Source organism: Lathamus discolor, chromosome 1 (genome assembly GCF_037157495.1).
Source record: "Lathamus discolor isolate bLatDis1 chromosome 1, bLatDis1.hap1, whole genome shotgun sequence".
NCBI classification, from domain to species: domain Eukaryota; kingdom Metazoa; phylum Chordata; class Aves; order Psittaciformes; family Psittacidae; genus Lathamus; species Lathamus discolor.
The window spans coordinates 11,206,741-11,231,877 of record NC_088884.1 but is presented as its reverse complement, the minus strand read 5'-3'; the positions used below and the strand labels follow the sequence as shown (position 1 = coordinate 11,231,877).

At 40.8% G+C, this 25,137-nt stretch overlaps 1 protein-coding gene across 1 annotated transcript in view; it reads left to right on the top strand.

The window, feature by feature from the left end:
* ANO6 (anoctamin 6) overlaps positions 1-25,137 on the top strand; it is an 83,363-nt gene that overhangs the window by 48,143 nt on the left and 10,083 nt on the right. Inside the window, exons 4-17 of the mRNA XM_065679999.1 lie at positions 852-917; positions 2,574-2,852; positions 3,204-3,317; positions 5,172-5,287; positions 5,720-5,854; positions 7,134-7,239; positions 8,476-8,536; positions 11,945-12,090; positions 13,582-13,659; positions 15,169-15,394; positions 16,255-16,424; positions 16,990-17,087; positions 19,900-20,030; positions 21,137-21,342. Of these exons, the coding sequence (XP_065536071.1) occupies positions 852-917; positions 2,574-2,852; positions 3,204-3,317; positions 5,172-5,287; positions 5,720-5,854; positions 7,134-7,239; positions 8,476-8,536; positions 11,945-12,090; positions 13,582-13,659; positions 15,169-15,394; positions 16,255-16,424; positions 16,990-17,087; positions 19,900-20,030; positions 21,137-21,342 (1,932 nt within the window). The remainder of the gene's footprint in view (positions 1-851; positions 918-2,573; positions 2,853-3,203; positions 3,318-5,171; positions 5,288-5,719; positions 5,855-7,133; positions 7,240-8,475; positions 8,537-11,944; positions 12,091-13,581; positions 13,660-15,168; positions 15,395-16,254; positions 16,425-16,989; positions 17,088-19,899; positions 20,031-21,136; positions 21,343-25,137) is intronic.

The window sequence follows — 25,137 nt, the reverse complement described above, 5'->3', positions numbered from 1 at the left end:
GTCCATATGATGTTTCAAAATTTCTTCTAGATGCTTTATGGTGTTGTGTATTTTGAGGGGAGAAGGGCTGCTTGTCTGTGTGGTTTTTGGGGGAGGCCATGTGTGTGGAGTAGCAAATTCAAGATTGCCAAGATATTTCAGATATTTTTGTAACTCACTACCTGCCAAGTACTGGTAACTGTGAAGTGAAATTAAAATGATCCATGAATTTCATCTTTAGTGAGGAAAACTTGTCCTATCGTTCAGGAGACTTTAAATGCTTGTAGAATAACACCACTGATTCTTCAAGTGCTATAGCTCTCGACTACTTCCTTTGGGGATGCTTATTCATAGATTAAAATGTAGAAGGCTACTACAATTTGAACCACTGCGTGAACTCATATGATTATTGTGAAAGAAGAATAAAGTTACGGGTTGCTGGGTCAAAAGTGGTATGAAAGCTCCTGAGATGAAGACTTTCTAAAGGACAGATTAATGCGAGGAGGGAGGCTGCCATCAGAAGTTCAATTAGAGACTAAAGATGAAGGAGATCACAAGTTTCAGTGGTAATTGCTCTCAAAAGTCAAAATTTGGGACACATGTTTACCTCTGTAACATACCAGAAACAAAGAGGGTGAATTCTCTGTAGTTGCATTTGAGGACAATGTTGCATATCGGCAATGTTGCATGCCAGACGAAAACACCCGATCAGGATCAGTAGGTAAGACTGTACCTATCAGCACAGTAGCTGTCAAGTGGGCTATAGAGGTAATGACCCAATGATTTTTTGGGGAGGCAATTCCATTCTTCTATGCATACGTATTTGTGAAACTTGGAACAGATGTTTTATGGTGTTCAATACCTTTTAACAGAGGAAGAGACAAGTATATGAATCAAACCTGATAAACAACGGCTTGCAACTTGAAGCAACGAGATCGGTGAGTGCTCTTCCCTGTGTGAACAGCCGTATCTGAGAGCAAAGCTGCCCCTATGGGATTAAGGAAACTGGATGTATGAATTTACTGTAACATTTCTCTCCTCAGGAGAAAAAAGCCCATCTTTTTCCCTCAGTAGTGCCTCTGCTTTCTGATGTGAAATCTTTTAAACTTTGTGTCTGTTCCTTCCTCTGCAAAATGATGCAGATGGGAAGCTGGGAGATTACATGGATTACAACGTGTTTGTTGGATGGGAGGTTGTGTTTGTTCAGCACTTGGAAGCACTGGCTGTATTCTGAGGTTCTCCCCCTATTCTGGCTGTGTAGGACATGCAGGAAGCCAGTGGGTGTGCGGGGCATAATGCCCCTGCCACAAGAGCAATGCAGGGCTTCTACACGTGACCCTGTTCTTCGCAAAGCCTGGCACCATGCAAGTGATTGAAACTATCATGCTTTGTGTATTTTTGGGCTGCGATGTTGCCTGAGGCAGTTCAAGAGTGCTGTGATAATTTACAGCAGCTGCTGGAGCTGCTGTCTTTTGCAGGAAGGGTTAGAGGCCCTCAAAGCCTCTTTCCTTCCTGCCCTGCAGGGTTGCAGTGCTCCATCTGGGTCTCCCCGTCCCAGACAATCATTTCCAGTCTAAATTTATTGTTGTTTGGCAGTCTACAGCAAGCTCCAGAAAAGGTCATTTTGCCCCTTCCTCCTAAATTAGACTCAGAATCTATGGTGTCATGGTATTTATTTGGTTTCTGCAGTGCAGACTCGTGCTGCACATCCAAGGATGCAGTCTTGCTCTTCGCATTCATAAGTTAACCGCTTACTGGAAGTCTGACGTGGCCCTCTTGCTATACTTACATGTCACTGTATTTACGTGTTGCAGTTTTCAGTAGTTCTGCCATGGTCATGACTGAAAAACTTTCAAAACTGGAAGTTTCCCCAGGGTAGATCAGGGACATCTGACTGATGTTCCAGAGCCAGTGAGCTATGTAATGTGATTTCAAGTGGCTGAAACTCAGTAACGCAGGGCGTCAATAGAAGTTCTGCAGGCGATATGCAGACAAGAGATGAGTGGCCATCAATGTTCCCACTGCATACTGGTGCTGGTTCGCACATGCAACTGGGATCAAAGTGCCCCACACAGTCTTTCTCAGCAGTCTTAGCTGATTTCCCCTTCCCTCTCCCCATTCTCACTATGAAGCTGAGAACTGGGGTTGCCCAGGAGCACCCATGTGTGCCTAGACTGCTTCCATCAAGTCACATCACGTTGGGGTTGTACTTAGGCTGCTGGGGAAACACTGACAGCTCCAAACCCACAGCTGCCATGCCAGGCTATATGAACCCATATGGAGGAAGCATTATTACTCTTAAGTTGCTTTGTAAAATACTTTGCAGATATATAAAAAATACATTAAAAGAATATTTAGCTGTCTTTTTTAATATACCTTTGTATGCCTCTATATGCCCTAGTGTTTCCACCTTGTGTCAGTGCTTTTACAGAAATGAGTGGTATATTTGCTAGGATAGACAATGAATGCAACTTTAAGTTGGTCTTCTATGAGCTGTAAAGAGAAAGAAAATCCTGGATAGTTTAAAAAGTGTTCTGAAAAGTCCTTTGCTTTCATTTTGTTGAACACATATTTTTAATATTCTTTCATTCCAGGTTTTGGATGAAAAACTTATTTTTGTGAAAGTGCATGCACCTTGGGAAGTGCTGTGCACATATGCTGAGGTTCTGCACATCAAATTGCCCCTGCAACCCAATGACCTGAAAACCCGAGATTCAGCTTTCAACTGGTTTAGCAGACTCTTCAGAGTGGATGAAAATATCATCAAACCTGAGCAAGAGTTTTTCACTGCCCCTTTTCAAAAGGAGCTTTTGTCCAACTTTTATGTCCAAGACAAAGACACATTTTTCAATCCTGCAACTAGAAGCCGAATTGTAAGTCCACGGAGGGTTTGTAGAATTTGATCTTAAAAAGAATAGATTCGTTTAATCAAATCAGTGCAATTACCATCATGAAAGCATCCTGAAAAATTATAAACATTTGGGATGCAGTAGTCATGTGTCATTTATGAGTCAGCCTGGACAATCCAGAATGAAAATATATCTTACATTTATTCCATTTCTGTTCCACCTGAATTTAAGGGAGGAATTTGAATGGCTTATGTTCCCCATGCAATTAATTTTGTTAGCACTGCTTACCCTTTCCTAACCTGAGTACGTGTTGAGACAGGTATAGCCATGATCACTTTCAAGTTGCAAGAGATACAAAAATATTTATCATTTCAGGTTCATTTTATCCTGTCCCGTGTGGAATATGCAACCAAAAACAATGTGAAAAAGTTTGGCATTAACAAATTACTGGACACTGGAATCTACAAAGCAGCATTTCCCCTTCATGATGTAAGTCCAGTGCTTGAAACTAAAATGTATTTTGAAATGGAGATCTGAACTATATCTGTGGGGTTTATATCAAAAAACAGAAGCACTATTGATTGCTTTACTCCTTGACCAGTCGTTATATCCACGTAGTTGAGTAAGACAGAGTTTGGCTGAAGAGATTTTCTTTCAAAGCACTGTTGGTTAAAAATGTAGCTCCGTGACTGAAAAAAACCCAATATATTTCATTTAGGAGCTGTTAAATTGTATTCCCTGGGAGATGTAGTTCAGTCAAGTGCCTGGCCTGAGGGATAATTCCCATGGCGCACAGTCTCATCAGTTCTGAATCAATTTTAACATTGTCCCTTTTTTTTTAGTAATCAGTTTTTCAGTATTAAAGTTCCTATCAAATATCAACATTGTTAATAAAGATGTAGACTACAAATCTCATCTTAGGACATGTGACAGTCTCACACAGCGAGAAACACTCCTGCAGTGCCCAAAAGTTGCAACATAAGTGCAGGAAGATTTAGGCTTCTACTGGCTCTGCCTGGGTAGTCCAGTACCTCACAGACGATGTCAGAGTCATGCAGAGAGAATCTGAACCGGGTTGGATTTCACCTGGCAGTATTAAGAAATCCAGCTTTTGTAACTACACTTCTGACACTTTAAAAAGTGTCACATCTCATCTCAAGAGGAAAAAGATACTGAAAATTTTTGTGTATACAAAGGCTACCAATAGAACACAAAAAGAAAACAAAGGGAAAAAGAGATCAGATTTCAGAGTATTTGCCAAAGGAAAACCTCCATCTTAAGCTGCAAATGGGATACAGCAAACAAAGACTGGGGCTGACTTTCTGCATTGTATCTAATATATACCCACACCCCACACACTTCCCTCCGAGTTCTGTGTCCGAGGTGTGTTCTGTTGTGAAGACACTGAGAACATGGGAGGTCAGGAATGGTATCGGCTTCAGCTGTTTGGACTTGGCTTAAAATATTCAGGAGGCCTACACGGATTTCAAGGAAATCTCTAAGGCAGAATCAAGACAAATCATGTTTCTTGTAAATAACCTGGAGCTTTACAGGATAGGATTAATACCATTCATGACTATCCATTTTAAGGTTTCCTTTTAAAGATTAAAAACCTGCCTTGCAGGCTACTTCTATCATGGCATGGGGAATTTGGACTCAGTATGACTAGTAATTATTGACTTTTTATACAATTACAATTATATATCATGGCTCCTCTGAAAATCAAGATTAGACAATAGATTTCTGTCACTTGTCTTGTTGCATCAGAGATACAGAATGGAAAATTCCCTCAAATAAAACCGGCTTTATTGAAATAGATTTTCAAATAACCTAGTAAAAACCACAAGTATTATCTCCATGTGAACTCTCTTTTAAAATTAAGAGACTAGAAGCCCTGGATTTATCCATCAGACTTTCCAGCCTTCATTCCAGTACAGTATTATTTTGAAGTAAAGGATGTTAGCATGCTAAAGCTACTTAAAATCCATTTTAATTTAGTCCTGTTCTCTAATTAGAATGGATCCTTTTCTGTTTTCTATTCCTAAGTGCCAAGACACTGACATGTGCTTAGATTTAATTTAATGGTGAGTATCTGTTATTTTCAGCTCACATACGTAAAGCGTTTGCTTTAGCTTTTGGTGCCTTTCTGACCTTCTATCCTGAAATCTGGTGCTTTTCCAGAGCTGCCTTCCTGCTCCTTTTCCTGGCTTCCAGCAGATTAGACTAAAAGGCTATTCCAAGCTCTGGCTTCATGGCCAGAGCCATAGGGTCTGCTGAGATGAGAGCTGATTTGCACTGGTTAGATTAATGGTATCTTCTTCTCATGCTTTTTCTGTTTTGCAGTCTAGTTTTAGGCACATGTCAACTGATCCCAACTGCCCAAGTGAACGATACCTTCTCTACAGAGAATGGGCTCATCCCAAAAACATTTTCAAACTACAGCCCCTGGATTTCATCAGGTTGGTGTGATTGAGGCTGGAGCAATGAACTAGGAATTTACTTAGCAGGTCTGGTTTTGGGGATGTCAAAGAGACACAGCTCAATTCTGAGGGCAGATCCATGCACCTATATCAACTTATGCACAGGAGCATACTTTGAACTTGGTTTCATGATAAGTCACTTCCTGAAAAAGCAGCCAGTTAAAATTTTTCTGTGCAAGGTATGCTTTTTCTTTCCTCTTCTTTTTTTCCCCCCCTTCTTATCCTCTTATACAGGCATTAAAGTGGTGATAGCAATACCCAGCTGCAATACTGCAATCCCAAAGTTCAAACCGGAGGAATATGACAATATGAGTTGGTACAAAATGTATGAAATGAAGAGCCATTTGAAATAGAAATGTGAAGTTACTTGCATTTCAGAAAAAAAACCCACCAAACCTTTCTCCTCCACAGGAAATACTATGGAGAGAAAATTGGAATCTACTTTGCTTGGCTGGGCTTTTATACTAACATGCTGATCATGGCTGCGATTGTAGGAGTTGGCTGTTTTCTGTATGGATGCCTGACAAAGGACAACTGCACATGGAGGTACCTGATCAGGCGTTTTTTAATCTCCCATGAAATTTGATCAGTCACCTATGGAGGGGGACTGTGCAGGGTTTGGAAGACACTGCACAGTAAAAGAGGCAAAATGAAAGGGCCTGAAAACAACAACTCTGGATTTGAAAGTAAAGACATAAAATATAAGAAGAGTAATGGATGTCCATGGACCATTAGAGAGATGGACATCTGAGAGTTTGTTGTTTCCTCATTTTATTTATATTTTGCACTAAGCTCACGACACCTAGTGTAGAAACACAAGAAAGGAGTGACAATCAGAAGCCGTAACATCATTTTCACTGTGGTCGTTCTGGAAAGACGTATCCAAAGACCTTGGTAAAACCCCCAAAATTTCTTTCCTCTATTTTGAGGGAAGAATAGAGAATGAGCAAGCACAGGGGGGCTCATCTGCTTAGGATATATTAGGAGATGATGCATAGCCCTCGTCAGAATATGACAAATTCAACTGTGGCACAATGACCTTGAGGTCATCATTGTGCTAAATCATCTACAGACCGTCACACTATATACACTCTTCTGGAATGTTGTTTACCTTTAGAAAACATGTTGAAGGGCTGTTCCAGAGCTCCGCTGCTCTGGCTAATGGAGTATAAATCCATTTAGCCTTATGCCAGTATTATCATTTAGTTAAATAGTTCATCTCCCTTCCTGGTGTTTACTGATGTATTTATAGAAAGTAATTGCATCCCCTTTCAGCCTCCAGCATACTAGGTTAGTACGTACTAGTTAGATGGCAACTCTTTTGCCATTTCTTAAGAGACAAATCTGCCATTCTTTGAATTGCTCTTGCAGCCCCCTCTGCACATTTTCCAATCTGATCCTTTGTAGAAGACCACAAGGACTAGGTAGCTAATTTGGTTCTGCAGCTATTCTGTGCTCTGGTAGGCAGTGTTCCTTTCCTTCTCCCCTCAGACCTGCTATGGTAGCACATGTGAGCATGCAAGTGTGAGTTTCCTGTTGAAGTGTAAGATCTTTGAAGAGTGGTTTTAGTTTTGATGTGAGCAGTTTTGAGAATTACTACCATGTACGAGGGTTGGAAATCATTTTCCTCTTATGTCGTCCATTTTTGAGATGAGGATTAAGGATGGAAATGGGGAGGTATTGCCAGGCTGGGGTGGGGAACACTTGAGAGCAGATGACTGGTAAATTATTTCTCAATTCCCTGAGATTTTTGTGCTGTCCTTGTGTGCAAAAAAAGGACTAAAGAATATAGTGTTGGGAAGTGACTGACTAGTTTTGTTTTTAGCCAAGAAGTATGTGACCCCAACATAGGAGGTAAAATCATAATGTGCCCTCAGTGTGATAAAGTATGTACCTACTGGAACCTCACCATCACTTGTGAGTCATCCAAGGTAACTACATTTACAGCTTATAGACACACTATTGAACTTTAGTTGCATTTTCTCTAGTATTGCATATAAAAAGAAGCTGTTACTCCACTAATATCTTGCAGAATTGCTAGAGATATTCAAGTAATTGTTCCTTTTGGTAGAACGACTGAACTTGGGAAAGTAAAAACAACATTGATTTCTCCAATTTGATCTAAGATGAAACAAATTGTTGGCTTTTTTTTTTTTATTTCACAAAAGTTTGATAAGGGACTACAGTGGATTTTTAATTGAAACACTTTGGTTTCATTTGGAGATACTTCTCCATTTTGGGGGTGGGAAATTCAATTCCTAAAGTCTTGATTCAGTAGCTGTGGATCAATTTTGCTAAGGAAATGTTTAAAGCATGTTTTGAAATTTCTAAATTCTGCCTCTTCCCTCCCCAAAGATGTTGTCTGGATCCATGCCTTGAATTTAACCTGTGTTATCAAGGAGGAGATGCGAACAAGGAGGTGTTGTTTTTGGCTATGATAGAAGCTCTGACACAGCCATGTCCTGTTAGCCGTGGAGGAGGCTAACCTCACTAGAGGAACCTCACTTTCTTTCTCCGTTACCTCATCTGACTAGGCTAATGTTAGCCTTTTGTTTTTCCTTTCCATAGGTTCAGTCACTCTCAAAACTGCAATTTCTCTGCTATTTGCCAAAAATATTTTTTTTCCAGCTTTAATGTGTTGCTTCAATGCATTTAAAGGGTGAAAGAAATAAGAATACAGGGAAAAGGCTATGATGGAAAGAAAAGGCAAATTGTGACCACAGAGGTATCTCATCACAATGTGTTTTCACTAACTGGCTTGATTTGTTGTCATCCTGCTCATGAAAACCAGATGTGTCCATTGCCTTTTTGTGGGTGTATTAAAAATACATAACTCTATACTGAGTTCCCAGACCAGAAGCACTGTTTTTCCTCTTCCTATGCAACAGAGGGGAGGAAGCCTGATAGCACACCATTTTACTATCCTCTTGCTGCATATTTGGCTTATATTTTTAATTCTGGGCTTTGCATTTAATTTCCTTAATTTACTGTGGAGTAGTGTACATTGACAGCAGCTGAGGAAACACAATCAATAAAGGTTGTTTATTAAGCTACATAAAAGCTAAAAATCGACATGTTCGGTAGGCAGCTTCTGTCCTGGGTTAGTGTAGAAGAAAAAAAAAATGGTTAATTATATTTTAAGCCTTTTTTCTTTTCCGTTTTTCCAGAAACTCTGTATATTTGATAGCTTTGGAACACTGGTGTTTGCAGTATTTATGGGAATATGGGGTAAGTCAATTTCAACAACTGTGGTTTGTCATCTAATTTTGGCCAAGCCTCCAGCATCAGCCAGGGAAACATAGATAAATTTGAAACAACTTTATTTCCTAGCACTCAGGAATTCAGCAGTAGGTAGTTCTATATAGCAGAAAATATACACATTCACAGGAACTCCTTTGTAGCATCATAAGAAAACGAAGAATTGTAGAACTTGAAGTTGGTCTTTCAGTGTCTGTTGTGTTTCATTTGACTTGGAGGAAAGTCCAGGAGAAATTGTTAGAGCTGCCTCATGTTCATGCAGCAGGAGCCAGCCACATGCTTAAGTATATCTGGCAGAGGAGCTGCTATTTTTCTGAAGAGCTTTGGAGCTGCCTGTGCCTATTAACAGCTGTGAGGCTGCACAAGGCAATTGGAAAATAGTCATTTATTACATTTCCCAGGAAATTTGTTCCTCCTGTCTTTATTTAAGAAACTGACTGTAAAAAGTGTAACTAGTGGTTACAAAGCACTAGCTGTGTCTTTTAGCGGAGAAAATGTATCTGAAACCAGGATGCTTCCCATGGGTGAAACCATGTGGTGCTGTATTCAAGGCATTGGGCAAGGTTCATTTTCCCAGAAATGATTTTATTTGTTCATATTAGCAGCTTTGTTAACTGGCCCTTATTGCACTGTCTTATCCAGAAATTACCAGTGTAAGTTCAGTGTTAGGTCTGTACAGAGGATACTTTGAAGAAAATAACTCATGTAACATTTTAAACTCATATGTATGCTGACAAGAATACATCATTTACTTTCTTTGCAAAACAAATCTTATTTTTGTTATCCTATGATCCTAGAATCCTAGAACAGTTTGGGTTGGAAGGGACCTTGGAGGTCATCTACTACCAACATCCCCTAAAGTGCTTCCAATAGTTACTGATTTAAAGACATGTAAGATGAAACATATAGTGTTAAAAGAAGACTTCCTTAAAATACACGCTAAAATCAAAATACCAGCAGAAAATACTCTATATAAAAGTAGATTGGAAGTTTGATATTAATGCAATCTTCTCCTGTTGTATAAATAGTTAATTTATTTGCAATTTGCTTTTTAATTAAAATTGTGTTTCCTGTTTTGAAGAATGGTTTCAAGATTAATAATCACAAAGTTAAGATGCATGGTTATAGTGATGGCTTCAAGGTCTGTTAGTATTCTTGTCATAAGTTCACTATATAAAGAGGTGAATTGCATTACAAATCCAGTCAAATTCAGATATTCAGTCAAAATTGTACCAAATCCAAATGACTCATGATCACGGTGCAATTCCAGCTGTAATTTCCACTTTCCTCTAATACTTTTGTAGACCTCCTGGTCCAAAACAAGTAAAATATTAGTAGATTTTTACATATATTATTGCATAATTATCATCAATGCACTTTTAGTAATTTCTTCTTTTTTAATGTATTCCCTTCAAAGATCTTAAAGCACCATAAAACACCAGGGAATCTTGTCTCAGGCACTCACTCTCTGTATCTTTTTGCTCTGGACCAACACTTCTACCACCTATCCCCTGATGGTGTGACTAGATTGGCAGCTTCCACTTCACTTGCTGTCATCGCTGATCCCATCCCTGAACAAGATCAGCTAAACAAACAAATGCTTTCCAGCGTAGGCATTTCATTTCAGTCCTTGCTGTCACAGTTTCAGAGGCAGAATACCTGGGCCACACTGAGTGGCAGTGGCGAGGGACACGTGAAAGGGGACACCACAAATTACCGGCATGAGGTGGAATTAGTGCTCGGATCTCCTGATTCTGAAATGTCATTTGTTTCCACTGTTAAAAAAGCCCACTGGTTGAGGAAGAAAGGAAAATGTCAAATCCAGCAGCAGCTCCTTCCCTGTTCTGAAAGATGCAGCTTGGCTGCTGGCTGATTTTGGCTAGTAGAAGTTTTCTTTGTACTGGGGCTGAAGGCTGTCCCCATGCTATGTGTCCTTCATCCACTGTTATCAGAAAGGTTGTCACAGAATGAGGCCCTACACTTCTGGGGTCTCCAGCAGCAGCTGGATTTGCAGCTGGGGCAACCCAGTATATCTTCCTGTGGTTTGGGCTGGGCAGCAGTTAGAGCTTTGTGGGAGACTAATCTTGCTCTGCAGGAGAAGGCAGATGCGATCTTATGGCCCATTGCTTGGAATGGCCTTTATGTCGCTAAGTGTGAAGTAGCTGAGAAGTCCTTGTGAAAGAGGCCCATGAATAATCTGGGGAGGAGAGTTTCCTGGGGTTCTGCCTGTGTGTAGATGCCAAGGTCATCTCACAGCCCAGCCCATGGAATTTTCTGGTTTTTAAATTCTTCAATTTGGGGTTTTTTGGAAACCAAAATATTTTGGAAATAACCTTTAATGTTTGGAAATGTAACTGCGTGCCATTGATGTTTCATCATTCAGGATGAAGCCAAACACCACTTTTAGGGTTAATTACTCCCAGACAATGAGCAATGCAGTGATGGGATACTAACTGGAGTTAGTGCTGCAGAGCCGCACCACTGATCTGAGAATGCACTGTCTTCAGTAACAGAGCACCCGGGGGTACTGGGGATCATGGTACTGACACCCATCATCATACGCACCTCCCAGCCCTCTCAGTGGGCCTCTCATTGCCTCTGCTGCCAGACCTACCCAGACAATGTCTCAGGACGAGGTAATGAGTTTGGCTGGATTCATGTCTAGCCAGTACTCCTTAGGCATCTGTGTACCTGGTCCCCCGCTGCTTCTAGTTGTAGGAGCACAGTCCAAGGGAACTGATGGCCCAGCCCAGAGAATTTCTAAGCTTCATGCTTAGCAAAAAGAGCTGCAACCTCATCGGTTTGGTGCCAGCAGAGAAGGAAGGACAGCTGTGTTTAAGCACCTTCACCTGAACCATCACAGGTTCTTGTTGCCTGCAAATGGATTGTTTGTCCAAGTAGAAACTGCAGACTCAATGAACATAAGTTTTTCCCTGTGGCAATTTTTGGTGTACTGAGTTTTTCTTTTCTAGATGTCCTGAACTCTCCAGTATTTTCTCTTCACCTATCCAACCAATTTGCTTTCTTATGCATCCTGTGACAAATTTTATCAAAAGGAGTCTATAATACAAAATCCAAAGTTATTATACTCTAGGCTTAGCCAGAAAGCAAAGAAATGTATATGCATTCTTTAGCATGTGCTTACAACACCATTTACCTCGGGTTTCTCTTATTAAAGTACCTATGCATCCAAAGCAACAATTGCATGAAGGAGTAGATCCAGTTATTTTCACCATCGCATTAGCCAGTTAGCTATGGGGTTTTATGCCATGTCTGTGGAAAGTTGTATGGAAAACCAAGCCAAATGTTACAGCACAGGGGGTCAAGCAGTGTCCAGTACTCACATGGCATTGTTAATTTTGTCTGTCTTCTGGATAGTTACTTTGTTTCTGGAGTTTTGGAAGCGACGGCAGGCTGAGCTGGAGTATGAATGGGACACAGTTGAGTACTTAGAGCAAGAAGAACAAGTTCGCCCTGAATATGAAGCTCAGTGCACTCATGTAGTAATGAATGAAATCACACAGGTAAGAAATATTCTGATAACTGTTGATGGCTGCTGCGACAGAGGGAGAGGACACTGGGAAAATGGCGAATGTGGACTGGAGCTGTATAAATCAGCAGTGTTTCAAGGAGCTGGCCTGGAAACAGTGAATTTATAAAGTACAGATGCATGGAAGGGAATTTACACCTAACTGTAGGCATCTTAAGGTAGGAGCTTGAGGAGCTTTGAGGAGCTTGCACTGCTTAGGTTCCTGTGTCATAAATAAACAGAAGCAAGCATCATCCCCAGCTTAGGAGACTAAGTCTACCTTATTAAATTCCCCAAGAAATGCTTCGGTGTCACTGCCAGAGGCCAAGATCATAGGGAATTTGCTATCTTTGCCTAAGACTGAATCAGGAAAAAAGGGTGAAATAGAGGGAAAGATGTTACACTATATATTATGCCAAGACAGGGTTTTCTAATCAAAGATGTTTCTGTTTGAACCTTATATAGATAAGTATTGTTGCTAAGTGCATGTGGATGCAATTATGATTAATAACAGCAAACTCACAGGGACAAGGATAATCCTCATTTTAATGAAATAGGATTCATATTTATGAGGATCTTAGTTCAGATCTCTATTTGTTATACATTTTGAGTAGCTTTAGCTTTTGTAACTCACTTCAGCTCAGCTTCACTTTTTATTATTCTCTGTCAATATATCACTCCAGCATTTATCTGAGCATTTGCATTGCTTTCACATTCCATCCACATCATACTAATGTTTACTAGAGGGCACTTGAAAAGTTTCAAAATGAGCTGCCATAGTTGAAACTATCCTATATATATCTTCTTTTAATATCTTGTACTACAAAAAAAAAAAATGGTTCTGTTTAAAAGCTTATAAAGCTTCAATGTATAAAGTCATAGTTGGAAAGTCCCTTGCAGACAGTTCAAAGACTGAAGAATATGCTGAAACGTAATGATTTTAATCCTCAGAAATCCTATAAAGACTCAGTGAATTTTCACACTGCTATTTTGGGTAGACATTTCCTTGGGAAAGCCATTCCATTGTTCCTATGGGATAAATTGAGAACTGCAGAGATCAGGCACCAGAATTTTAGTGCCTGCTAGGTTTAGCCAATGAGGTTTGAAAGGTAATGGCCTTGGATCTTGAATCAGCCAAGAAGAATGTGTCCATTCAAAAGGACTATGCGCCCTGTCATAGCTGAAGTCAGTAAGAGCTGAGGACACTCAGCCTCTATGGAAGTCATTTATATCTTAGAATGGGCAGCAAAAAAAAAAAAAAAAAAAAACCACAAAAGATACCTGTAATCAGGCAAGACTTCTGAAATCATGAATAAATGTGCGTTTCCGGAATAACAAAGCAGGAAAGGAAACAAAACCAGGGACTCCCTTCCCTTTTTCTGTCATTATTCTAGTAAAGGGTTTGACAGAAGCATGCAAAAAAAGTTGAAAAAAAAAATAATGAAAGATTGAGTTCATCCTTGATCTGTTTCTTAATCTTTTACAGCAAGAAGAACACGTGCCATACACTGCCTGTGGGAAGTGCATGCGGATGACTTTCTGTACGAGCGCTGTCTTCTTCTGGGTAAAGTTCTTCTCTTTTAATTAGTTCTCCTCTTTCAATTTAGACACCTCTCTAGTAAGTGTCTAAAACAAAAAGATCCTGAACTGAACAAAAGGTAACAATGGACCAGATTCAGCTGGATTGCCATCTGTTGCATAAACCAAGCCCAATAGGTATAGACCTGCATGAAGAAGGTAGCTGTAGTCACCAAATACTCATTAGCACAGAATCAATAGAAAATGCACATCAAAATATCCTGCAGCTGTATCTTGTGAGTTATGCTGGCAAATGTGGTCCACTGATTTTTCCCTCATTATTTTAAGACAAATGTTTCTGCTTTTTGTGGGGGAGGAGGGGAAAGACTTTGGTTTATATGTTCTCCTCTTTGCCAGTTTCTATCTTGCTTGTTCCAGCCATTTGCTACAATATCATGTCTCACAGTCCTGGACCTCTTTCAGGTTTTTTGTTTCACTTCACAGAGCAAATCTGGGTGCTCTTTAATCTTCCAGAGCTCCTGCTTTAATTACAACTAAAACTTCAAAGCAGTCCGGTCACCCATGAAACAATATATAACATGGCGATCGTGCCCAGAGAGGTCACTTTGAAAAACTCCGTGGTTTAGCATGCTTCATGTCCTCCTTGCCTGTAGCACAAACAGCAGCTGGAAAAGATCTTGTCCTAGATGACAAGAGACAGATAAGAGATAGAGTGGTGGCCAGCAGCCAGGGGAGCCTCAGCGTTAACATGTCTGTAACACAAAGGAAAGAATACTTTACCGCTGGATTTAAATAGGCAGGACCCCAGACTGAAGGGAAGAGATTTGGTCTGGGTTTGTCATTTGTGCTACTTCACTCATTATGTGCAGGGTAAGGGGAGGCAGGTGGATTCATGACAGTTTGCAGCGACAGCAAAAAAAATATTCGCAGCTCTATGGACCTCAATCTGAGTAGTAGCTAGAGAAGTAACAAGAAATAAAAGCAGGAAGAGAAGCAGAAAGAGAGGAGATGGCAAGCAAGATGGAGTGTGTGGATCATTATTACAACTCCTGCAGACCACATGACTTGACCTAAAATTCGTCTGTTCCTTTGGAGGTTCCGTAATCTGTAATATTATCATGTGGAAGGAAGGAACAGCCCCCCTCTATAATCAGTGCAGACTTGCTAGTACATTTGCCATCCTATGCCAATTGCCCAATGTCAAAAGAGGGAAATTTCTTCCATCACATGCCTTGATGCGTAAGATTTGATTACACATCTCATTATCTTCGCTTACATCAGTACAAACCTTGTTATTAGACATAAACCAGAGCATCTCTTTTCTTTGCTGCACATTGACGACAGTGCATAAAAAAAAGGCTTCTTCTATGGATTCTATATTTAGTGCTTTCTACCATATTTGATCATCCTCTGGCAATGGAATGACAGCAACATAGCTGGTTTCCTTTTGCCTACTGTAAAAAGTAGTTTCAAACTCCCTTTTTCCTAAAGCCAATGGTTTAACATTAACATCTTTCTTGTGTTTCCTTGGCAGATTCTTTTGATTATTGCTTCAGTTATTGGAATCATTGTCTATAGGCTCTCAGTTTTCCTGGCATTTTCTGCAACGTTGTCACAGCACATTATTGGAACAGACGCAATCCGCAAGTACCTGACTCCACAGACAGCCACTTCAGTAACTGCTTCACTCATCAGCTTTGTAGTCATTATGGTTCTCAACATTATCTATGAAAAAGTGGCAATCCTGATTACTGACTTCGGTATGCTACTGCTGTTCCTCAGATAGAAACTTGGGGTAAAATAACAACAAAAATAGCATTTATATGTATAATACGAATTCAGTAGATGAACACCTGTGCCATATGTTTCGGGATTTTCCAATCCTGAAATCACATGATACCATCTAGAATTGTACAGATTTCCTCAATATCATAGGAATATGATAATGAGCTCTTTGCCTGAAAAGTCCTTGTATAGGCAGCATGAAAGATCAATTGTTTACAGTATTGTGCTTGTGAAACAGACAAAGCAAGGAAAATTACTGTAATAACCAAGCTTTATGAAAACAGATCAGTAACGCATAACACATTCAATTATATTAGCTTTTGTTTATGGGGAAAATAGCTATTTTCTTGTGAATAAATGAAATAAGGTCCCTGTTCCAAAGCTAGATACCATTCCCATGTCATTAAATAGATAAACAGTCACAAATATTATTATTCTTTATATCCAGGCTATCAACATTAAAGTAGCTGTGTGGAGTAGTGCAGCGTTTTAATATAGTTTCATTTAATACTGTTTCATCAGTTCAGAATGTTACATTTGCATCTTTCCTGAGTGTGCTGGATGTGGGTGAGGTTTTTTCCTGAGTTATCAGCATTTCTGCTTGTTCTTTTTCTCTACTGTCAGGGAACAAGTTCTTTCCTTATTACAACCCATATAGTTTTAGAATTAGCATAATGGGTACAGTATACTTGCGGATTACGAGCAATCTGATTTATAATGCTCTCAGTCACATTAAGGAATATAGGGCATATGCATCTCCAGCTGAGGCTCTGAGGCAGTTTGTAGGTTACTTGTAGGTTGGCTTTTGTTTTTATTTTACCATTTTTAATTGCAGAGCTTCCAAGGACACAAACTGATTATGAAAACAGCCTGACCACAAAGATGTTCTTGTTTCAATTTGTCAACTACTATTCTTCGTGCTTCTACATAGCCTTCTTTAAGGGCAAATTTGTAGGTCATCCTGGAAATCCGGTTTATTGGCTAGGAAAGTATCGCAATGAAGAGGTAAGAGTGTATGATAGTGTTTAGTTTTAAACAGCAGGAGCCATCAGTCCAGGCATTCTGCTGCAGTTAGGAGCATATAACATACTTGTACGTTATTTAACATGAGGTTTCAAAAAGCGACTGCCTCCTAAGCCAATTGCCTCCTTCGTTAGCCCTAACATTAAAAGAACATGACATGAGACCCGTCGGGCTTAGAAATATATTGCACATACCCAGACAAACTCATTTTCCCGTGGTTCAACAATCCGTGAACTGGCTCACAGAAAGAGAACATCAGCAGAAGCATTCCTCTTCTGCTGGGTGACCCTCACCTGGTGACAGCACAGTACAGATCTGCATGACTTCACCAGTATTTCACTCTTTCACTAGTGACCCATCAACCTGTCATATGTGACCATGTGTGGACTAGAATTGGCTTTTGCATACCTTCCTGGAAAGGTTTGCCTAAGTAGTCTTCTTGTATTGCTTTAAGAAATGTTGCCATAGTAAACCAGGAATGCACTATTTCAAACGCTTCAGTCATGCCTGAAAAGTTACCCAGTCTCATGTCTCTCCCAACCTTCAGTGTGATCCAGGTGGATGTCTCCTTGAGCTCACAACTCAGCTTGCCATCATAGTAGGAGGTAAAGCAATCTGGAACAACATTCAAGAAGTGCTTCTTCCGTAAGTTCAAACTATTAAGTAATCTGCTCTTTGATATTTGGAAGATAATGGTTTTGCTTGATGTGTTCAGGCATTTGGTCACTAAATTTGATAAGTGTGTATTGTATTCTGAACGAATACACCTAGTCTTTTGGAGCCTTTTTAGAGAGTATGTGTATTTTTGATCTGGTAGCTCTGAGCTCCTGTCTCTGTCGTTCTGGCTCGTCAGAGATGCTTTCCTCCTCTGCAAATCGGACTCAATGTAGTTCAGGTTGGATATTTAAAACTGAGGTAGTAGAGGCTCTGAAAAGATTAAAGATTGTTGTTTAATGTTGAGTGGAATGACACGTTGTTATACATCGGGCTTTTAGAAGTCATACATAAGTTACTAATTTAACTTGTTTAGTTTTGCAGTTATATTTTACATTCATAGTGCCTATATGCTCTCTTTCAGTGAGGCAGGTCTCTGGAAGGTCATGTTTAAATGTAAACAGTAAGCAAAGTGCTAGCCACAAATGCCTTCCCTTTAATTTAGGTTAAGATGCTATCCAGGCCTAATTTCCTTCTCCTAGAACACATATTATGCTGATCAGTGGCTGTTAATGTTGCTTGGAGTAAGGAACTCCCAGTTTGCTCACACCCTCCTGAATGCCATAACCACCAGCCCACAGCATTGTGTTCCCTTTGACTGTGGTTCTTCCAAACCCACAGACTGTGCTCTTTTGCCGCATAGTGACCCCACTTCAAAGTGTGCCATAAATACTGTTAGGGTTGAAGCTAAGGTGCTTTTCTGACATAGGGTTCCTCCAGACCCCAATGCTCCATATATGCCTCTGCTTGCAGAATGGACCTTTAGACCTATCCTTCTTTTCAACATCTTTTACCTCGGGAACAGTCCCTAGACTGAGCATGCTTGCAGATGTCAGCTCCAGCCACAGACAAGAGACTCTCCTCCTGTGTACAGGAAATAACTTTATCTGAGCAGAAATTTTAATTCACTTCCTAGGGGAACATTTAGATGTTGAAATGCTGAGTATCACATCTAGATCTGAGGTTCTTCTTATGCTGCATCTCTGCAAGTATAAAGAGAACTGTTTTGGGGTTTTCTCTGTTGACAGACATTTGCTCCCACCCCCTTTTTTTAGTCCGGTTATTTGACTGCTGAAAATTGCTACAGCCAGTTTATCAGTTTTCTTAAATTCTCATACAAGCCTTTCAGATAGGAAGATCAGACTCACCTCAATCCCTGGGAACGTGAAGGAGCAGCTAGTCCTGGAAACCATTTCCAGGCACACGAAGGACAAGGAAGTCAATAGTAGTCAGAAGTCGTGGGTGACCAACCTGCTAACCTTCTGTGATGAAACGACTGGCTCACTAGATGAAGGGAGGGCAGTGGATACTGTTTATGTGGTCTGCAGTAAAGCCGTTAGCACTTTCTTCCATAAAAGCCTCATAGAGAAGATACTGAAGTATGGACTGCATGAGCAGAGAATGAGGTGGACGGAAGACTGGCTGAATGGCCTGGCCCAGAAGGTGATGGTCAGTGGCATGAAGTCTAGTTGGAGGCTAGTCATCAGAGGTGTAATCCATGAATCACTATTGGGTCCTGCCCTGTTTAACATCCTCTTTAATGGTCTGGATGAGGAGGCAGGGTGCACCCTCAGCAAGTTTGCTGACACGAAACTGTTAAGTCAGATGGTTGTGCTACCACCCAGGGGGACCTTCACAGGCTGGAGAAACGAGCTGAGAAAGAACTTCGTGAAATTCAGCAGAAGTACAAAGTCCTCACCTGGGGAAGAGCAACCCCATGCTGGGGACCGTCCAGCTGGAAAGCAGCTCGACAGAAAAGGACTGGGGGTCCTGGTGGACACCAAATTGATCACAAGCCAGCAATGTGTCCTTATGGCAAAAAAGTTAATGGTATCTTCAGTGTTGCCAGCGGGTTGAGGGAGGTGCACTCAGCACTGGGGAGCCCACACCTGGGCTGATGGGCACAGTTCTGGGTCCCCCAGTACAGGAGAGACATGGACACACTGAAGAAAGTCCAGCAAGGAGACACATGGATGAATAAGGGACTGAAGCACCTATGAGTATAGAGGCTGAGAGAGCTGGGACTGTTCATCCTGGAGAAGAGAAGGCTCAGGGGGATCCCATCAGCGTGCACAAATGCCTGAAGGGTGAAAGTAAAGAAGAGAGGGACAAACTAATCTCAGTGACCAATGCCCAGTGAAAGGACCAAAGGCAACAGGCACAAACTGAAAGACAGGAGGTTCCCTCTGAATATCAGAAAACACCTTTTAGCTGTGAGAGGACTGAGCACTGCCACAGGTTGGCCAGGGAGGTCATGGAGTCTCCATCACTGGTGATATTAAAAAGGCATTTCAATAAGGTCCTGGGCAACCAGCTCTGGGTGGCCCTGCCTGTGCAAGGATGGGTTGGACCAGATGACCTGCAGAGGACCCTTCCAACCTCATCCATGCTGTGATTCTGAGAATTTTGTGATCAGAAGGAATTCATCTGTCTAACCACAGGCCTACATTTAACTTGACTGTTTGCTACCTTGCATTTCATATGGTCATTCACCTGTACAATGTATAAGCCACGATGATTCTGATATATTGCCCTTTTACGTTTATTTATGGTTGTAAATAACTGCTTTCAGGATAAGGCAGTGGAAGATTATACTCATGATTGAAGGGCTTTCAGTAATTCAAGAACATAACTAAATCCACTGTTCAAAGCTATAACAGCACAAATGTCAATTTTTTCCATTTACTGAACTTTTTTAGGTTATTTTACCAATGTTAGTGGTCTTTTTCTCCCTGGCTGATAGTTGGGTTAAGAATCTAATCGGAAGATACTGTGCAGCTGCTAGATCAGAAAAAGTCATTCCACGCTGGGAACACGACTACCACCTGCAACCCATTGGAAAACTTGGACTGTTTTATGAGTATCTTGAAATGGGTAAGTAGCAGTTTAGTTCAGATTCACTACCATTGCTAGGCACAAACATACTTTAAAGAGAATCTTCATACAAGCAACGCTTAATAAATGCATAGAATAGAATCATAGAATCATAGAATAGTTAGGGTTGGAAAGGACCTCGAGATCATCAAGTTCCAACCCCCCTGCCATAGGCAGGGACACCTCACACTAAACCATCCCACCCAAGGCTTCATCCAACCTGGCCTTGAACACTGCCAGGGATGGAGCAGTCACAACCTCCCTGGGCAACCGATTCCAGTGCCTAACCACCCTAACAGGAAATAATTTCCTCCTTATATCCAATCTAAGACTAGTTAGGGTTCGAAAGGGCCTTAAGATCATCTAGTTCCAGCTCCCCTGCCATGGGCAGGGAGAAATGCCTCATGCATAGGCAGAGGAAACATGAATGTTTTCCCAGATAAATTCTGGTAGGCCATTACAGGTAGTTTTTCAAGTTTTTATTAAACAGCTAAACCTTAACCCAATTTTCAATTAGGAAACAGCACACTATTGTACAAGGAGGAGTACTGCTGCTTATTTGCCCCGTCCTCTGAGAAATGCATTCAGAGGGCAGACCACTGCCATGTTCGGGTGTTGTATGCAGAGCTGTGTGTCAGACTGCTCTGCCTGGGGTCTGCAGTCACCAGGACTTGTCACTGGTCTCTTGGGAGCTGGCAGATCTCTGGTTTGTTGCCACCATCTCCTCTGTGACAGCACTGCCAGCGTGTTTGTTGCAGAACCTGGACGCCAGTAAGATGATTGTTAGTACAGGCTTTCCAGCACAGCACTGAGACAGTCGTTAGATTTCCAGGTCTTTATGATGAAGACATAAGAAAGAAACGGATGTTTAAATACCCAGAATAGTTCCTCTTGATATGTTGTGACTTGTAATGTTTTCCTGTCCTCTTCACCTGGCAGGTTTTTCAGTATTGTTGTGCTTTTATATTGTCATACAGAAGATTCGCTAGGAACCAAGCTACTCTTTATTGTATCTCTCTCTCCCACATGTATACATACATGCTCATACACACTTATCTCCAATAAGTGAAAGCCTCATTGATGTATGTAACCTCTCCCTTTGACAGTTATACAGTTTGGCTTTGTCACTCTGTTTGTGGCATCATTCCCCTTGGCTCCTCTTCTGGCTCTTATTAACAACATGTTGGAAATCCGGTTGGATGCATGGAAGCTGACAACCCAGTTCAGGCGCATGGTTCCACAGAAGGCACAAGATATCGGTGCCTGGCAGCCTATCATGCAAGGGATAGCCATTCTGGCTGTGGTCACCAACGTAAGTACGGTACCAACAATTGCAAAAAGCAAAATGTCTTCATTGCAGGTGTTACATCCAAATGTGGGAATGCCACATGCGGCAGTGTAGCTCTTAAATGATCCTAAATGAGTCTTAAGACTGTGTGTATTTCACAGCCCCTGCGAAATAGTGACTTTTCAGAGGTTTTGGAAACAAAATGTGAATACTGTCTATAATATTATATCTAAAGAAAAGAAATTTTATTTAGAGTTGCTAAAGTCTTCAGAAAAATCTGTTACATATGAAGACTGTAGCCCATCTTTCCTAAAATTGTAGTGCATAGTGTGACAATCTTTTTGGACAGTCTACTGCTAAATGCATGAGGTTTGAAAAAAAACAGGTTGCAGTTTAGCTAAGCTAGAATTGATTGTTGTTTCTAATTGTTACAATTCTCGTGGTCAATGCCTTCATATTTGAATTTGGCTTTAAGCAATTTTGCACTTAAAACAGAAATTCAGCTTCTTTTTTGTATACTTTAATATACAATGTGGGCTCAAAATTGCAGCACTAACATTTTCAGGTCAGAATGATGAGAATTTGAAAACAAATGTTTTTCAGTTGGATTTAAAATTAGTTTTAAAATTTTCTTTAAAATATTTAGAATTTATTTTTTATGTCTAACAGTGACATTCAGACCTTTCAAATTTCCCATACCTTGCATTTACCAAGATCTTATACATAGGCTGCATTGTGGAGAGAAAAATAGTCCATAGGATTTTACCACTGTGTGTTACTTGATTGCTTATTCGTAAGCAGTAGCTAATACATACTGTCTTTCGAAAGATTCTCACTGCTGGCCTTTCTAAAAGAGCAGTGACCACCGGTTACCCCTGCAGGGACAGTAACACCACAGACTGGCAATGGTTAATAGCCTTTTTCAACAAGATCATCGTTTTCTACTGTTAACAATGAGATTACGGATTCCTTCTGACACACTTAGATTGTCACTTCCTCCAGGACCTCGTCCTTGCAGTAACAGGACCTTACTGCATTCAGTAGGAGCTTTTGGAGAAAGTAGTTGAGTCTGAAGCCAAGCGTTCATCTTATCCCAAGTTTTCACAGGAAGTTCACCCTGTTTGGAGAATGGTGGTCTTTGGGAAGGAAGATGGAGCTGAGCACTCTACTGTAGATATTAACTCAATAGTTAGGGAACTTATTTCAAGTAAAAGAGTAATTAAAATTTCAGTAAGGGTATGAATTTATATTCCTGTATCTTAGGCACCTTCTATGGTCATTAGGTTCTTGGCTAGTCTGGTGTCTCAATCCCAAGGGATTTACGGAGGTCATATAGGGATAGGTATGTGCACTTCCTTTTTCCCACACCCAGATGAGTGTCCCTGCACATTCCTCTCGCTTGCCTTTCTTCACTCTAAAAAGTTTGTTTTGCCCCTGGAAAGATGAGGTTACATTTGAAGAATGGATAGATGAGCTTCCATGACCTGACTGTCTATTGGGTTATCATCTTCTCAGTAGCTGGTTTTCATTATTTTGGGGGATGAGGGTGCTGCCATATAGAAACAGGAGTCCAGGGTGGATGTCAGTGATTAGGAAAATTTTCTGTCAGCCTCAGCTGCCAGATGTACTTTCAGGTATTTGAAGGTCTCCCAGAATAGCCACTATTCATGTGCAGAACTCTATTCTGCCCTATAGCAATTCAAGAGGTATAGCAAACATAGCTAGGATGTAGAGAGGAGACTGAGGAGGGCATAAAGGCAGAGAATTAAGCACAGAGAAATGTCAGAAGAAAAAAACAGAACTTGAGGATGAAAACTTTACAAGAGAATCGGGAGGCAGACAACAACCTGGAGCATATGCTCCATCAGTTTCACACTGCTCTGCAGCGGCAGCTCAAACATAAATGCAGCTGTTCCACAGACGTGTGGACATCCAGGGCCTGGCAGTAAATCCGGCGTTAAAATTATATAAAATAATTTTTTAGCGTTGCAACTTTGGTAACACGTGTTCAGATCACCAGAAACGTCAGGTGGAGCAGGGATTCTTTGGGGCTCTTTTGGTTTACTGCCTGTGCAAAAACAAATGGTTAATGATAACTCTCCTAGCAAACAATGCAAATCCCAGCAGATTCCCATGCAAATTCACAGATGCAGCGCAGCTTCCTCTAGCATAGCTAGAAGTAGAGGCACTATTGATGCATCAATAACCTGTTTTGAATGGTGCTGCTAGAAAACTTACAAAATAAAAGGCAAGAAAAGTTCCTGGTGCCCTGGAAGAAAAACAAATATGTTGTGCTGTTGGATAACTTAAATGCCTTTCCTCGACAATGCAGCTGGATGTTGTAATACCATTATGAAATAAGAAGTTGCATATGTATCTTAAAATTACTTTAACATATTGCTATGAGTACCTTAGACATAGTCCTTATGATACTCAGGATAATGTTAAAGTGGCTCTGGTGACCTCACAGTGACTCAGACATGTCTACACTCAGACATGCCTAGGCTTCTGTCAGGAATGTACTCATGCCATGCTTTCTGCAGACGAATGACCCAGCAGTAGGTGTTTATCACTACCCAGTCATGGCTCACCTGAGGCTAATCTGAGCTTTGCAACATTTTTCTCTCCAAATCCCTCCTTACGTGCTACACCCTCAAGGCATCACTGAAAACATGGAGTCCTCGATGTGCGAAAGTATATTTACAGCTTGGTTTTACTCTCTGTCCTCCTTGACAGGCACTCAGCCCCAGCGTTCATGGGACTCTTAACTGCAGGCATGTTTCTTTCAGAGTCACCCTTTTTGGAGATGTCAGATGCTAGGTATAGCCAATGTCAGTGTGAATGCAGTGCATGTGCCACTGGCTTCAGTGGGCTGTTGGCGTGCAAGGGGCACAGCACCAGTGACTGTCATGTTCAAAAGACCGTGCTGCAGGAGTTGTAAGGACCTCAAAAAGATCTGGACTTCTTGCTGATGAAGTGAGGGCTATAAAGCAAACACTAGAAGCATTTTTCTTCTTTTAAGTATGCTTTTTTCTTGTTTGACATCTAGCATCTACTATAGTTCATCAGTCTTTACCATCCCTGCCTTGATTTTTCCTTCACAGAAATTGTTTCTTCTTTCCTATGTGACTTGTTGCAACTGATTAGGATTCAGGTAGCATATCATTTTTTCCCCCATACATTACCTTTCCAACACCAGCAAGTAACGTGCAAGCAACTTTTGCACAAAACTATCAGTTTTGAGACTTGCTGCTCAGTCACCAGACTTAGTATTGCATGATACCAAAGCATCTGTTGTTGATTTGAAGACTGATTTTAATTAGTTACGGTATAAATGGAAAACTGTGTGCAGTAACGCTTGGGAAGCAGAGAATGTGCTATTTGTTTGTAGCTCTCCAGTGCAATGCTCTGAAATGCAGCCCATAATTCAGGAGGAAAAATTCTTTTCCTTTGAGAGGACGCTGTAGGATTAGCTTTCATATTTCTGTCCTTGCAGCTCTCTGGAGCACATCTGGAGATCATTCTGGGAGAGGGAGGAGAGTGAGACAGGGTTCAGATTTAGGATGATGGGAGACCTAGGGCCTTGCAAAAAAAATCAGTAAGAGCAAATATTGTGTAAATGGCATCTTTCTGAATGATACAAAGCAGCAGCATCAAACTTCTTTGATCCAAAAAGAGAAGGGATTTTTTTTGCCTTACTGTTCATTTGCTACTAGTTCATTTATGGTCTGACTGGATGAGACAGAAAGAAATTATGTTTAAATAAAACTTTTTATGCTTGTACTTCAGTTAAAAACAGAGTAATTTCGGTGTGAGGTC